Source organism: Schistocerca piceifrons, chromosome 1 (assembly GCF_021461385.2).
Source record: "Schistocerca piceifrons isolate TAMUIC-IGC-003096 chromosome 1, iqSchPice1.1, whole genome shotgun sequence".
Taxonomy (NCBI): Eukaryota; Metazoa; Arthropoda; class Insecta; order Orthoptera; family Acrididae; genus Schistocerca; species Schistocerca piceifrons.
In genome coordinates, this window is record NC_060138.1 from 809615329 (window position 1) to 809632676 (window position 17348).

General features: G+C 39.6%; 1 protein-coding gene across 1 annotated transcript; it reads left to right on the forward strand.

Moving 5' to 3' along the window:
- Nucleotides 1-4195: 4195 nt before the first annotated feature.
- On the forward strand, nt 4196-6247 carry LOC124775290 (uncharacterized abhydrolase domain-containing protein DDB_G0269086-like). Its single transcript, XM_047250131.1, has 2 exons — nt 4196-5252; nt 5751-6247. The coding sequence occupies exons 1-2, from the start codon at nt 4196-4198 to the stop codon at nt 6245-6247; spliced, it is 1554 nt and encodes a 517-aa protein (XP_047106087.1).
- The last annotated feature ends 11101 nt before the right edge of the window (nt 6248-17348 follow it).

Sequence of the window (17348 nt, forward strand, 5' to 3'; positions counted from 1 at the left end):
GTTCAAGAATCAATAAATAACCTAGAAAAAGATTTTCGTCGATTGCTTCATCAGGTTTTTCACGAAAATCTTAGAATTCGCATATTTCATAGGTTGCCCGAGGTGAATTTACCCTTAAAGACAGGTGTGAAAATGACAGCTACAGCGATTAAAAGGCCTTCGAATGTGGGATGATCTTCTGGTACAAGACGCATACGGCATAGGCTACCCGAGTTCAGATTTCCGAAGTTAGCAGTGTCTAGAGCGAATCTTCAGCATCGCAGAGACAATGTTTCCATACGCTGTGACTGTCGCACAGAACGACTGCCAGTGTTTCAAGAATGGACGCCACGTCGCCCTCACGGAGTCGTATTGGATGATCGACGGCCTGTTATTGAGTCAGATCGCCGCTGGCGTCAGAAACCTATTTCTGCGAGGACTGTATGAGACAAGTGCACTGTACATGTTTCAACAGGCAACGACCGATAATAACGTTCTTTGTCATCTCATGGCTTTTGACCACTCAGAGTATTCGACAATTTATTGTGTTAACGATTTTAATGAAATTAAATAAAAAAATATTTACCTTTTTTATTGTTTTTTTTTTTTTGTTATTAGTTATTTGCTCTTTCTTTCAGTCAGTACGAACTTTGTTGTAGAACCCCTATTTACGTGTGGTAATAAAAATTCATTTAGACAGAATTAAGTACATTTAAAATTACTTGAACTTAGTCAACCCTCTCATGCTGATAAATTCATATTAACTGATTAAGAATATTTAGTTGAGAATTATATCTTTTAAATAATTCGGCCTTGGCAAATGCAGTGGTTTTTTTAAAAATATTTACTGAATTCTTTCCCGGCGTTAGCTATGGAACACAAGACTGTCTCTATTAGCAGAAAATGGTTAAATATTGCCAAGCCGACGTTTAATTACCATTGATAAAACACACTTCACTATACATTTAAGTTATTTGAAAGAACGAACAAATTGTTAAATTTCAACGTAAACTATCCGCCTATGAATGCACAAATGTGAAACTAGTAATAAATTCCGTCAGTTTCAGGATCCCTGTAAAAGAAATACATTTTCTTAATTCACTGCTAATTTTTATCTCCTCCCGATCTACGCGTTTGGTTAATTCTTCTTAGCGGAACAATTTTTTAAATGTGCCGCCGCTGCAAATCGTTCGGTCGCGGCACAACCCAGCAACACCAGCGATAGCGATAATTGCTAAAAATGCTGAAAATTCTTTAAAGAAATATTATAGATGACATGGGCAAGCTAATTTACATTAGAAATACACACTTTTGATAAATAATAATGTATTTAGACCACAACAATAATTCAACTTACATTAGTTTGTAATTTCTCCTCTAATGGCGGCTAACTCTAGATACAGACAAATGAAGTCTACCCATTCATAAAATGCTACGTCACAGGTTCCTCTCTCTCTCTCTCTCAGCTCTCGAGGAAGAAGGCAAAGAATGCACACTATGTATTCCTATTTATATCACTATCAACCGTTAATGTCTCTTTGCAATCTGCGGCTGTATTTTACATTTTTGGTATCGCAGATATTGACACATTTCGTAATTACATTATGAGTATAGAAATATTACAATCATAAATACATCGAGAATATTACTACAGAAAATATTACAATAATAACGAATGTCCTTTACACAAAATTAAATAATATTTTTTGTTAAATAAATACAGTATATACAAATAGCTTCATAGCGGCTTATATAGTACAATTAAATTTTAGTTTATTAATAGTGTGTGTGTTGCCAGGGAACGTTACACGATCTATCTATCTCTAAAAGCGTGCTCTTTTCTCCTTACATAGGCTCAGAAAACTGAGGCATCCCGCTCTGTATCGAGGCGTATTGCAACTTGCACACGTAGGACAGCAGATGAAGGGGCTAAGGTTGCCTGCTAGGGGACGCGATGTGGCACACTGTGACGCCGCCCTGCATTGTCATATAACGCGTAGGTATCACGTCTGGTCCGAGTATTGCCCTATGTATGGTAATTATGGCGTAGAGATTTTTGTACACAATGCTTTAACTGAATGTGCTTGATATTCAGACAAGAGGGCAGGACTGATTTACCTGGAGATGTACCCTCCAATTTTGGTGGCGATTAGACGCATGTAATACTTGTCTTAAGTTTCTCTGCTCCTCCTGATCTATCTTAACTGTAGAAGATTTTAGTGTGTTCACAACATTGGTGTTGAATTCATTTTCACCTGTAATTAGACGGTCAGAATACTTTCAATATCTTGGGTTACAGTTTTCTACTTTTTGGTAGCATGTTTGTATTTTAGGAGTACATTATAAGAGAAATGGACTGAATGCATATACGTGCATCAGAAACGGTCGAAGGAGTGAGGAGGCTTTTAAGGGAGATTTTATGACTTTAATGTTTTAAACATTTCAAACCACATTTGTCTTCGAACGTTTCGAAGAGAGGGAGAGTGAAAGAGGGAAAGAGGGGGGTGCATGACTTTATGAAGATGTGGCTATTGTAACGTCTAGAGAAACAAAAACAATATATTATGTAGTAATTAGAGAATTAGATGTATCATATTGTGTCATTGTATAAAATTATGTATTTTTTTTTATTATTTATTTCTGAAAACGTCTGCGTCGGCGAGTAATAAAACCGACACAGAAGATAAATGTTAAACAGAGATTAAAATAAGTCACTAGTATATAATACGTGACGAATAGCAATTTCTTTGTCTTCTTCATCTGGGAGTCGAACGAGTAAGATATCCTGTGTCGTAGTAGCGAACGCTAGTGTAGCATTCTTTTGTCGAGACTAAGCAATGTACGCCATTACGTGTGAATTCACAAAGGTCTGTAATCACTGAGATATTTAAAGGTTTTAATAGAGTTGTTTAAATGAAAACTTGTATTATTTATTGTTAAGCTTGCTTGCATATTATCCCATCCTGTTGAGACATTTTTCAGTTATATAAATATTATCTGTGGTGCTGAGCGGCGTGGAGAACGAAGAGCCGCTGCCGCGGCGTATTTAAACGACTTACAATATAGTCGAGCATACCGCAAGGAAGCGGTAAAATAATAGTAAAATAATATTATTTCTTTTAGCTCCCAGACTGGCAGTGAAGATCAGCAGATTTTATGATGTGTTGCAGATTGACGCGGGCTGCTGATAGGATATAATTTACAGTGCAAATAATTTAATGTACCTTCAGAATCTGATAGGAATCTTGCTGTGCTCCGTTCTGATCTGGCAAACTTTATAGTGACAACGTATTTTTTAATGAGAGTCTCATGTTCTTGGGCTAGTCGTGGTATGAAATAGCATTTTAACGAGAAATAAAATCCACTGCGAACTTGTGTTTTTGAACGATCACATGGACTGTAACATCAGTGCTCATAACAAAGTAATTTCAACTTTTAATCACTGTGAAGTAGGGAAGATATATTGATTCTTAGCATGAGTTGCAGTTACGAAAAATCGTTCCTTAAATTGTAGGCCAGATACAGAACAATAAGACTTCCATATATACATTTTATTCTGCTAAAAGGTAATGATGATAAAGAAAAGCAAAGCACAGCATTATTAACAGATATTTCACGTAACTCTTTTCGTATATGCGATAATAAATAAAAAAGACGTGAAACTGTCGCCCAAAAACGCGGGGCCCTAATTTGCAGTGGCCACAAATATAAAATTTTATGTATTTTTCTTTCAGTGTTGATTGTTATGTATGTGTAGATATATATGTATTTAGTGATAAATGTATGTATGTATATCATGATCAATGCTATGTATTAATGAATGTGTAAACACTCTTTCATGACAAAACGTACTACTGCAAACGAGTCTGAGAAGACGATCCTGATAGTACTGAGAAGCTGTAACGACTACGTAATCCGGGGGCAGCCGAACCCCGAGATAAGATAAACTAAAGGTAAGACTACAGTGTAGTTGTCCTGTTTGTAGAAGTCGAGCTCCAGTGAAGTGATCTCATTTCGCTAGTGGTGTGCATATTGTGCGTAGTTTGATGTTAGTGTTTGTGACAGGACAAAGTTGATGGTAGATAGTAATTTTTAGTGTGCAGTTAGTGTAGATAAATTAACGTATTTTGTGTGCAAGGGGCAAAACTGTCAGACTTTGTGGTTTAGTAAGCAATTTATGAATGTGGTTAAGTTGCGTAGTCAACGTCCGAGCAATATGGATACTGAGGAACAACAGTTAGTTAGTGCAGGAAATGTGGAACCGGGTACCTCAAGTAGTACTAGTACTCTCTTTGAGGATATAACATGTGAGAATGTGGGGGCAGGGGCACAGGAAGTGGTGCCACCGCCCATTAGTCCTCAAGGGGATGTAGAGAAAGAAGTTGTACCACCACCAGAAAAGCAGGAACCAGAGAGTGGTAATCTGCCTGGTGGGTATTCGCTTCAGGCTATATTAGAGCGCGTGCTGAATTACCAGGCAGAATTTGCGCAACAGCAAGTCGAGCGAGACCGCCAGCAAGCTGAGCGAGATCGTAGGCTAGCAGAAAATTTACTTGCCCAGCAAGCTGAGCGAGATCGCCAGTTAACAGAAAGTTTCCTTGCCCAGCAAGCTGAGCGAGATCGCCGGCAAGCTGAGCGGGACCAGCAACTTGTGCAATCGTTAGAGAACATGAAAAAAGATATTGCAGATATGAAACAGAATTATGAGTCGATACCTAAGGCCGTGCAGGAGCTGACTGAACAGGTCAACAACCTGCAAGTAGCAAACACTAACAGGGTAGACGAAATAGGTGTATTAGCCAATCGAGTAGAAAAGCTAGAAACAGATTCCACGCAGCTTGTAGAGCAGAAGTGGAACGAACAAGCAACTAAAATTGAAACAGAATTCAACTCATGGCTAGAAGTGAAGGAGTGTGAGATTGACAAGAACATTAATTCCAAAGTACAAGCAGCCATAGCAAATAGAGGATCCGAATCGTTCAGTACCGCAGTGAATAGTCAGGTACAGAACGACGTGCAAACCATCAAACAAATACTCAGTGAGGATATTCCGCAGTGGCAAGTGAATATGAACAAACGGATATCCGACCTGGAGAAGGGTTTAGCACAAAGCAGAAAACATTTGGAACAGGAACCTCTGTCGCCAACAGCCCATGGTTTTGGCAACGCACAAACTTATACGCGATACAACAATGGGGAATCTGTAGTCGATAATGCGAAGAGCTGTAGCTTCGGTTCGGAGCACACAGCATATGTCCAAGGAGCAAAACCATGTAGTTCAAAAATATTAGTGGAAGAAAGTTTAATCAAAAATAGACAATTTCAAACGTTTACTACTGAACGGAAATCAGTACACCCAGTAGTATTCATAAAAAGCTTTAAAAATATCTTGCCCAGTGTGTGGAACGAAACACAGAAAATTCAATACGTAATGTCGTACATTCAAGGTGACGCAGCGTTGTGGGCTACAGAAGTAGCAGACAGCTGCATGACATATGAACAGTTCGAAAGGGCATTTCTATCGAAATATTGGTCGCCTTGTATACAAGAGCGGCTAAGAAAAGAAGTATATAATCCCGAACCGTACTCACCTCGTCTGGGGAATTTGAGACGGTATTTTGAAAAATATATAAACAAAACACGCTACTGGGACGAGCCTATATCACCAAGAGACATAATAAGACTACTAAAATCACATTTACCCATTCATATCAAAGAGAAATTAATACACGTACCAGAAAGCGATATGGAAAACTTCCTGTCTGTTCTAGATTCTATAGACTTGATACAGGAAGATGCAAAATCAGCGTGTGATCACTCGCGGAATAATGGGTCAGGATGTAAACATGACAGAAATAGTAGTGCACAAAACCACAACCATGGAAATGGTGGGGGTGGTAACAAGCGGCAAGAACATTCGCAAAATGGTAGTAATGGTAGAGGCCAGAACGGGTATGGACAAACAACCTATAACAAAAGGCGTCGATTTGACGACCGGTACGAATCTGGAATGTCAGGGACCAACCGCTGGAAAAATGCGCGAGGTCAGTGGCAGAGCAATTATAGTGATAGTAATCGAAATTGGCAGCAAAATCAGCGAAGAAGCCCAGAGCGACAGGGTAATGACCGGTATGACAACAATAGACCACCGCCGCAAAACGCGCCTATTGCGCAGCCGTGGCGGCCGACAAATCAGAGTGTACATATAGTGGAGGTCGCGGACAATAGCCTTCCAAGTACTTCACAAGTAACTAATTCAACAAACTAGAATCGGCCTCGATATGCTCTCCATCGATGGCCGAGGGATAGAGTGAGAGCAACACGAGTGATAATAATATACCTGGGATACGTATGCTGCGATACAACGATGGTGTCAGTATGGATAAAGATCTACTGAACGAACCACACGAATGTAAGAAAGATAATAACGAAAATGTGCAAGCTATTATCGAAGCGAAAATCAATGATGTTGCAGTGAATATAATCATCGACACAGGTGCCTCAGTAAGTGTAATGAGTATGGAGTTATTTAAGGCACTGGGAAAAGGACATAGCATTCCGACTTTCCCGGTTAATAATTGTAAGGTGTCTGGAGCCATTGGTGCACAGAGCCAATCAGTTAAGTACCAGGTGCAGGTGGAGATTTGTAAGGAGGGCGAAGCCATAGTGAGCTCGTTCCTCGTTGTTAAAGGATTGAAGGTGGCCTGCATTCTGGGAGTAGATTTTCTCCGTGAGAGGGATGCATTGGTCGACCTCTCCTTGGGGAAATTAAGCATAGTTAATAGGGGTAGGAGGATTGAGTTATCTATGATGAAATCGAAGGAGGTACTTGTGCCGTGTTGTAATCGAATCAATATCAAGGGTAGGAACCCTTGGGTACTACACCTTGATGATTTGTCACATGCAGCAGACCTCTATTACCCGAATTTAGAGGATCGAAATTTTGAAACAAATATTGAGGCATTTCAAACCAAAGCGCAGGAATCTGAAGGTTTAAGCGATAAACAAAAGCAACAGTTGACGCAGCTGCTATCGGAATATGGTATTTACCGACCGACCAGGAATAGTCAAAGGGTACCACTATCACATAGAGGTGATGCCCCACAAAACATACTGTCGCGCAACTTACTCCATCCCTTGGTCGAGGAGGGAATTAGTAGCTAAAGAGATTCGGAAGATGTTAGATCGGGATATCATTGAGCCCTCCTTCTCTCCATACAGTAGTCCTCTTGTAGCAGTGGCGAAAGCCAATGGAAAAATCAGGCTAGTGTTAGATGCGAGGGACATTAACAAAATTATCATACCTGTCCGGACTCGCCCTGAGAATTTAGATGAGCAAATACAAAAATTTCATGGAGTACGAATGTAGCTATTTGTTAGCACATCCGCATACGGGGAAGATCAAAGGATTGTATCCACGTAAAGATGTGAAGTTATTTATTCAGTGACATATCACATATAAAGAGTAATAGTTGTAAGAAGATTTTAATTGTGTTTTAGAATATAAGTATGTTAGTATTAAGAAAGAAATTTGTGTGTAATGAAACTTGGAGGAAGTGGATTCAGAAAGTAGGCAATAGCTTACACGGGAAAGATTTTGTTTATAGACAATTAGAGCCATTTAAAAATTATAGGCTCATTAAGCGACGAACAATCTTCTTGTTGATAAAGTGAGGATTAATTTCTTGAATCAGTATACAAAGGATTAATTTCTTGAACCATTTTCTATGTGTAGTATGTAAGTGCAATTAATGATGCAATCTAATATAGTAAGGTAAATGTTGCAATTGTATTAGGATAAGGAACCCTGAGAGAGAGAGTCTTGACTAGCCAAACATGGACTCTGTAATATGCAACAATTATGTGATGTTTGCTGCCAGTAGTGATATGAGAACGACACTGGAGCATAAGCTAATCAAAAAACAAGCCCGTTCCGTGGAAAATCCGCTTTGTATATAACAATGCTTCAATTGAAGCCTGTGTACTTGGTACACGCCCTTGAATATTCATTACGCGATACGCGAATTAAGTCAACCAATGTAAAACCTACACTGTGGTCATATAGGAAAAATTATTAAAAATAATGCTAGTGCCAAATGAAGTATTTATTGATCAATATGCCCAAGTCAAGCTGTCATGCACATGGTAAAATCTGTTTGATAGATGGGTGATAACCAGGCAAGCTACACTGATAAGAAAATTTAAAAAAATTTTTTACAAGAGGGCTGTATACGCCTAGTAACAATATGAAAAGTGTGTTGTGATAAGGTAAAAACAAATAGACGCCATGTAGATGAGAGTGAGTATGCGAAGAACAGTTGAAAGGTATTAAAAAATAAACTGTGTGCATAAACAATGGAGGAAAGGACGGAATATTGCGTGTAGCAGGGACAGAAAATGACTGTTGTATCTGCACCAATATATACGTCGATCAGTCTAGTGTTGAGTGACAGACTGTCCTAGTGCAGTGCTCAACGAACAATAGACAGTGTATAAAAACAGTAGTTATTGATTCGTTCGGAGTCGAGTTAAACGAACATCGATCGACGGGGACATTTAGTATGTGTGTTACGAAACATTTTCACGTGTTGAAAGACGCTCTGGCAGTGTACCAACCGTGGAGTGAGTGAAAATGTGTAGTACAATGAGCGTGTGACGAACCTTGAATACCAGTGTCACAATGCCACAAGAAACCTGTTATCACGCTAAACCATCCTGTGCATACCAGTGAAGCGACGGCTTACTGAACAATAAACGCTTTTAACAAGTTGCATCTTCTTCCACAGCTAGTAATCTGTGTCCTTAAAGACAGTACACCGTTGTGGAATGTTTGTTTCATGCGCTACAACGGGGAGCCATGCGGAGAAGCCGAGACGAGTGCCGTGCCGCCAGCCAGCCGGTCGCGGTAAACCACTGCCACTCGCCGACATCGGCGAATGGTTCGCCGCGATTCGCGACTGCTTGGGCGCCACGTCAGCACGACGTCGCTGTTACTGAGAGCCGGTCGTCGAACCCAGCGGCCGTCGGCACGCGGCGTTCCAGACGGCGCTACTCAACAATTGCTTCGCGCCGCCAGCTCCGTACAACATTGTTGTCATTCAAATGAACTATCAAATAGGTGTTTAATGCACTAACATGAATAGGGTTTAGTGGACACGAAATGACGTGACAAACATTTGTTTTTTTTTTCTTGAGTTATTCAATACGGACTCAAAGTAGTCATTGGTTCAGTGATATATAGATATAATATGTTTTCGTCATGTTAATGAAGTATACTCGCATGAATGCTAGACATTTTAAACCAATTGTCGCGAGTAAATGCAAGGACGATTCATGATACTACTGTAAAAATGTGTCACAAGTGACTTTCATTACAATCCAAAACACAAATATTATATGGGTAACAAAGAGACTAAATGTTTAACATGCTCTCACAAATAGCCTTTGTTATATGTGAACATTGGATAGAATCTGAACTTTTTGTGATCAAACTGGGTATTAAAACAAACCAGACGAGATGACCATGGCTCCGGCGCAGTTTTCCCAGGTTTTCTGATCGCACATAGCCCGAATGGGGGAGCCAAATAAATGTAATGACCCTGGGACTAGGTTGACGGTCACCTCGCAAAGTGAAAGAACTAAAAAGTGTAAAGTGAATGATCCAACCAAGGTAACAGACAATAACCAAACAGACGTTAGTGGCAGCATATTGCCGAATATTTCCAACGTTAGTCAATTGCTGCCAGGGGGCATTGTAACGTCTAGAGAAACAAAAACAATATATTATGTAGTAATTAGAGAATTAGATGTATCATATTGTGTCATTGTATAAAATTATGTATTTTTTTTTATTATTTATTTCTGAAAACGTCTGCGTCGGCGAGTAATAAAACCGACACAGAAGATAAATGTTAAACAGAGATTAAAATAAGTCACTAGTATATAATACGTGACGAATAGCAATTTCTTTGTCTTCTTCATCTGGGAGTCGAACGAGTAAGATATCCTGTGTCGTAGTAGCGAACGCTAGTGTAGCATTCTTTTGTCGAGACTAAGCAATGTACGCCATTACGTGTGAATTCACAAAGGTCTGTAATCACTGAGATATTTAAAGGTTTTAATAGAGTTGTTTAAATGAAAACTTGTATTATTTATTGTTAAGCTTGCTTGCATATTATCCCATCCTGTTGAGACATTTTTCAGTTATATAAATATTATCTGTGGTGCTGAGCGGCGTGGAGAACGAAGAGCCGCTGCCGCGGCGTATTTAAACGACTTACAATATAGTCGAGCATACCGCAAGGAAGCGGTAAAATAATAGTAAAATAATATTATTTCTTTTAGCTCCCAGACTGGCAGTGAAGATCAGCAGATTTTATGATGTGTTGCAGATTGACGCGGGCTGCTGATAGGATATAATTTACAGTGCAAATAATTTAATGTACCTTCAGAATCTGATAGGAATCTTGCTGTGCTCCGTTCTGATCTGGCAAACTTTATAGTGACAACGTATTTTTTAATGAGAGTCTCATGTTCTTGGGCTAGTCGTGGTATGAAATAGCATTTTAACGAGAAATAAAATCCACTGCGAACTTGTGTTTTTGAACGATCACATGGACTGTAACATCAGTGCTCATAACAAAGTAATTTCAACTTTTAATCACTGTGAAGTAGGGAAGATATATTGATTCTTAGCATGAGTTGCAGTTACGAAAAATCGTTCCTTAAATTGTAGGCCAGATACAGAACAATAAGACTCCCATATATACATTTTATTCTGCTAAAAGGTAATGATGATAAAGAAAAGCAAAGCACAGCATTATTAACAGATATTTCACGTAACTCTTTTCGTATATGCGATAATAAATAAAAAAGACGTGAAACTATCTCACTTTTATGTCCGTTTATTGAACGGCTAAAGATTGTTAGACGCTCACTAGTTGATAAGATTAGTGGATCTTTTGGACACGTTCATCATACTGGAGAATATATGTGCTTCTTTAAAATCCTTGACGGTGCAAGAAGGCAAACGAGCGTAGTAATTCAGAGAAATTAAAAATAAAGTTCGATAAGGAAATTGAAGTGTACGTATTTTACGATTAGGGCAAGTCGTTTTCATGAACGCATTATGTGCGTATCTCAGATTTGTAAAAGATATGTTATGGTGTCACATCAAATTGACAGTGATTCCTCCATTTCCAACAAGATTTAGAATGGGGGCAGTAGGCTTCAGCCTTTATTTCTACTCATGCGACTATCATGTACACCAACATGAACACATCCTCGCCCTGGAGTAAACACTGCGTACTGCCAACCACAAGATTCAGGTACGCACGTGTCACCTAATTCACGGTTTCAAGTACGGCAAGGTAGCACCATATTCTCTGGAACATGCAATGTTTTCACATTATTCTACAACATTAGTCGATTTTTGAGCACGAGGTGTACCGATGCTGAGTGTGTAATCATATTCTTTAATGGAAGAAGGAAAAAAATGGATAGCTATTTATGCTAAAGAAACTTCACGATCAAAAACGACAATGTTCGAAGTTACAGGATGACAATTATTGAACTACATAGATAAAACCAAAACTAGTAACAAACTACGGCGTACACACACTTTATTCAACGTGTAAACGTCAGTACAGATATTCGGATTTAGGTTCTGACATGTTCGATATGCCTGACATCATTGGCATTGATGTCGCGTAGACGAATAGCGAAATTCTGCGTGTCCCGCTGAAATGATGGAATATGGATGCTGTCGATGACCTCCTGAATAGCTATTTTAAGTTCAGCAAAGGTTTTGTGATTATTGCTATACACCATGTCTTTAATATAGCCCAAAAAAAAGGAGTCGCATGTATTGAGATCCTGAGAATGTCTTGGCCAATTGAGGTCCATGCCAGTGGCCTCTGAGCATCCCAGAGACAGAATGCAGTCCTTAAAGTGCTCCTCTAGGACATCACTCTCCTGCTTCGATGGGGTCGAGCTCCGTCTTGCATGAACCACACCGTGTCGAAATCAGGGACACTATGGACAATGGGGATGATATCATCTTCCAAAACCGGCACATACCGTTCGGTAATCACCGTACCTTAAAGAATATCACGTCGATTATTGCGTGACTGGACACTACACACCACACTGTCACCCCTTGAAGGTGAAGAAGCTTCTCGATCGCGAAATACGGACTCTCAGTCCCTCAAATGCGTCAAATTTGCTTACTGATGAACCTGTCCAAATGAAAGTGGAGTTCGTCGCTAAGCCGAACCATGCATGCGCATACTAATTCCAATCATGCCCCACGGCCAACAGCGCAGTTTGAACGTTCTAACGCAAACCGTTCAGAAGTTACGAGGATTTTATTCCATATTGTTGAACAACGGTCACCATGTATTTCCACAATGAATATAGTAAATTCACACAAATACGTTATTCTAAGAAAGGTATTATTGTTTCCATTGTATCGTTGTGAGAATAATGTCTCGTTTCCAGCGACGTTTTTCTTCTATCTGTTTGCTGGGCGGTAGCAGAAATCGGTATGCCACCAACGCAGCGGGAAAATGAGTTAGCCTTCGTAATTCACTTACCCTGTGCTTCGCTGACCTGGCTCATTGTGTAAGTACACGCCTGGTGGTGTAATTGCCCGGTGAATGAAACAGGGACCACTTGAGCTAACTACAAATATGGCCGTAAAATCTAGCGTTTCCTAGGGAAACTTCGTCTCAATGATAAGTAGAAGGATCTGAAGTTCTTTTGTGTGATAACAACGATAAGCTACAGACGCGAAAGTCATTATTTGCTGAGTGGAATGCCTCAGCAACACTAGGTATGCGCCTACCGTTAACTCACCCTCTGAGTGATGGTGTGGAACTGATACTGAGCAGGAGATTTTTCCCTCTCGTAACTTCGAGATTTATGATTTTAATGCAAAATTCATGAAGTGAACTGTTAGCTTGAAATGTATGCTCAGTTATGTTTTGTAACAGGAGGTGGTACTACCTAGTAGAGTAAAAATTATCGTTGTAAGTAACGTCGAGATGGGAGACATTTGAAAGTGGGAGTGGATAGTAGAAACATGGACTGAGACACAGTAGCTCGTTTGTAAAGTACCGGGTCATGTTTTATGAAAGAAAGAAATATTTTGTAGCAATGGCCCAACAGTGAAATATGGAGAGGAGAGTTGAAACTATCGAGAGAACGAGAAGCGGTTTTTGGAAGAGTAGTGAGCAGAACGAAGATTTTGCGACTGTTCAGGGGGTAATTGTAATAATGAGTCACAGGTTTTTGTGGTATACCAAAATTTTAATGTATTAGATGGAGAAGACAGCCTGTAGAGAAATAAAACCAAATGAAGATAGAGGAAGTAAGAGCAAACTAAAATCGATGTAGGAACTTATCAATCAAGAAGGGAAGCAAAGACATCAGACGGACAAGATCTGTTTGGACTACCGTTGGAGAAGTGTGGGAGGACAGACTAACAGAGAACATGAGAAGAGAAGTTAATAGTAATTTATTAGATGGATACTAGAGGCGTAATTGAACTCAGGGTGACGAATGAATATTGCAGGAAGTGATTGTTATGGTTACCTAGATACTAGGGGAGACGAACTCAGAACTTTACAGGTAATGTCAGAATTATTTTTCTCAGTGCACTGCATTCATTAGTTTTGAATGGGAAAGATTTGAATAAATTTACTGTACGACACTCGTATGGGTGTTCCTTCTTGCCTGCAATAGCATTATTTGTTTTATGAAATCACTCTCTGCATCCCACCCCCATAAGCCAGATAAAGTTTTCACAATAGTTCTTGTAGCCAGACAGTGTGACAGAGTAGTATCTTGAACCATGCAAACTTTCAGCTAATTTATCTAAGTTATGAGACGATACATCACCTTGGTGGCAGCATCTAGGTATAGTGAAGACATCTTGGCCACCATGGATCCAGCGATCATCTTCCACTGCCAGTGTTGAGAGCATCTCAGGTAGGAACCGAAAACTGATATCTCTGGGAACTCCACATTCAAAACAGAACAGCAGGGCGCATGTACAGTAGCATAGTAATATACAACATCCAGTATCTAAGTGCAGTTAATATTTTTAAAACAAACTAGAGTAGGTTTGATTATTCAGAAATTAAATAATGAAAGCTAAACTCTTTTGTATTTATAACCGGTGCGAATAAATTTCACGTTATCAGCACTTGACACACTTGGGTCTGCACAACAATGGTGACTTTCTTTAAGTTCGTAAATACATGACTTCAGTATGAATGCAGTTTGGTCTACAGAAATAGCTTGCGAAAATTGTAAAAATAAGTAGCTCAATGGTTCACTTTAAAGTGACATCATTTTCGCATTGTCTGGCTGCATTGCTGCAATTTAAAACAGATCCCATCAATTACATAAATAATTCACCAACACTGCTATCTATTCATGTTTGCATTATGTTCTTTTATGATTTATATGTGTGTTATAACTCTGTGAGTGTGGAGAGTGTATACTGCCCACATTAAAAAGTGAAGACTTGAGACAATTCAACGGAACAGTGAAGTTATTTGTTAGTGCTGGTAGTTAGTATCTGACTTCCATAAGGCATCATAATATAGACTTTCGTGTATATGCACATTATATCACTGGTAGAGATCGCTAGTTATCGAAATGGGACACTGCAAACAGTCAGTTCAAAACTGTGAGCTGTGTATTTCCTATTTATGTTGATAAAATGGTAACGAATGTAGGAACTATCGTACAAGTTATCATTAAAAAGTTGCAGTAAGGCAGTTAACAATTTTAGCAGACATGCATTAACGTTTTAGTACATATTGCAGCTACTTTACAAGGACAGTTAATATATTATAATCGAGCTGTTCACTCATGAGTAAAACTGATTTTAAAGAATTGACCTGTTGTCAGTTGAAACAGTCCTGGTGTACCGATAGGCGGAACAAAATATTAAATAGTGTGACGACCAAGTCGGACACAAAACGAAGTAAAATGAAAACTGTAAAACTTTAAATTATTGAAAATATCACGCAGGACTCTGAAAATGCGCGTATAATTAACTGTCTGAACGGTAATCTATAATGAAACGAAATAAGAGCGGTACAAACAGGTTCTATAAGACAACTGTATAGAATCTATGTAGCAATGTAATTGTTCTTTTACTCGTTGATTCAAGAAATCAAAAAGACCGACGTTATTACATACACTCTCTGTTCTAGTCTTATAGAAAACGCACGCTACGGTGGACATTTCGCATTGTAAGTTGTGAATTTTAAATAACATATTGTAATTTATGCTAATTGCGCCTTTTTCTTTCACGTATATAGTTATCTTCACGCAGAAGTGAAAATAAGGTTTATTTTGCAAGGTTTTCAGTACGCTGCATAAACAACAAGAACGGCCGAACAGTGTACCATTCTTGCCAGACATCTTGCGTAGGAATAATTTCATTGCGTTCCGTCATCAAAGGACGCTTTAAAAGATTCACAGTCATAATTATTAAAGAAAAGAAAGTGCATAAATTAATTTATTTCATATTAAAGTAAAATCTAAAGTTTTCACTTAGTTATAGACGTTAGCCGCTTCTCGGCAAAATGAAGATTATTTCGTTTAGAAAAGGAAATACTTTCCTTAATATGTTTAATTGAGTTTCGCTACGGTAAAGATACCCTGCAGCAATATTTTAATGTGATAACACGATATATAATCCCTGAGATTACGTCTGCGCATTTGTCTCTATGGACGCTTCACGTAGACATTAAATTTGCAACAAATTCTAAAAGCGCCTCACGCAATCCTATATTAACAAGGCGGTGAGTCGCATGCTGTTAAATAATCAGAGCTCAGAGAACTATTTTATGAAAGTATAGATTCTGGTCCCCCCATATTATCATCATTCTGCCTTGTGTCCGCTCCGCCAAATAAGTTGTCTGTTCACGCTCTTACCGTGCGTAAACATCAATAAAGTTAGGCGTTAAGATTTTCTTAAACTCTTTGCGTCACATTTATTGAAAACACCGTCAGTACACTTCAGACAGTGTCCGGACCCGGAAAGTAGTGGTACAAAGGGCGCCCAACTTATGGGGCCTGAACTAAACAAATATTGCTGTTCTGTATGCAACTTATAGGTCAGAAATATTGCTGTAGTGAGTACAATATTTACTGAAAAATTAATAATTCCAGATTTTGATTATGTATATACAATAACAATTTTTTACAGCGTGCAATTTTGTAAATGTTCTGCTCCATCTACTTATGACAACTACAATCCATTACTAAGCAAGGAAAATATATGAAAAAAAGTTTTGCATCACTTCGATTCCCAGAACTCCTGAAGATAGACCCTTTGACTGTCCAGAGATGTCACTAAACCCGCCCAAAAATGTAAACAACCATGCATGAGCAGCGTCTATTAGACAGAGGGGGTTTGACAGCCAATCAGTTCCAGTCATTCCACCAAGAAAGAGGTACACGGCTCCTGTTGTTTGTAGTTTAACCATGCCTAGAGGCTCAATACCGCGGTTCGATAGTGTCCGCATTGTTACTTTGTGCCAGGGAGGGCTCTCAACAATGGAAATGTCCACGCGTCTTGGAGAGAACCAAAGCGGTGTTGTCCTGACATGGAGGAGTTACAAAAAGGCAGGAACTGTCGATGACATGCCTCGCTCTGGCCGCCGAAGAGCTACTGCTGCAGTGGGTGACCGGTACCTACGTATTATGGCTCGGAGGAACCTTGACAGCAACACCGCCATGTTGAATAATGCTTTTCGTGCAGCCACAGGATGTCGTGTTACGACTCAAACTCTGCGCAGTAGGCTGCATGAAGCGCAACTTCACTCCCGACGTCCATTGCGAGGTTCATCTTTGCAGCCACGACACCATACAACGCGGTACAGATGGGCCCAACAACATGCCGAATGGACTACTAGGGATTGGCATCACGTACTCTTCACCGATGAGTGTCGCATATGCCTTCAAGCAGACAATCGTCAGAGACGTGTTTGGAGGAAACCCAGTTAGGCTGAACGCTTTAGACACACTGTCCAGCGAGTGCAGCAAGGTGGAGGTTCCCCGCTGTTTTCGGGTGGCATTATGTGGGGCCCACGTACGCCGCTGGTGGTAATGGAAAGCGCCGTAATGGTTGTACGATACGTGAATGCCATCCTTCGACCGATAGTGCAACCGTATCGGCAGCATATTGGCGAGGTGTTGATCTTCATGGACGACAGTTCGCGCCCCCATCGTGCACGTCTTGTGAATAACTTCCTTCAGCTTAACAACATCACTCGACTAGAGTAGCCAGCATGTTCTCCAGAGATGAGCCCTATCGAATATGCCTGGGATAGACTGAAAATAGCTGC

Excerpts from the sequence above, each read along its gene's own strand:
- LOC124775290 (XM_047250131.1), top strand. The coding sequence starts at position 4,196 with ATGGATACTGAGGAACAACAGTTAGTTAGTGCAGGAAATGTGGAACCG. Across the intron at positions 5,253-5,750 it reads TGTCCAAGGAGCAAAACCAT|ATTCTATAGACTTGATACAG; the intron begins GTAGTTCAAAAA and ends TGTCTGTTCTAG.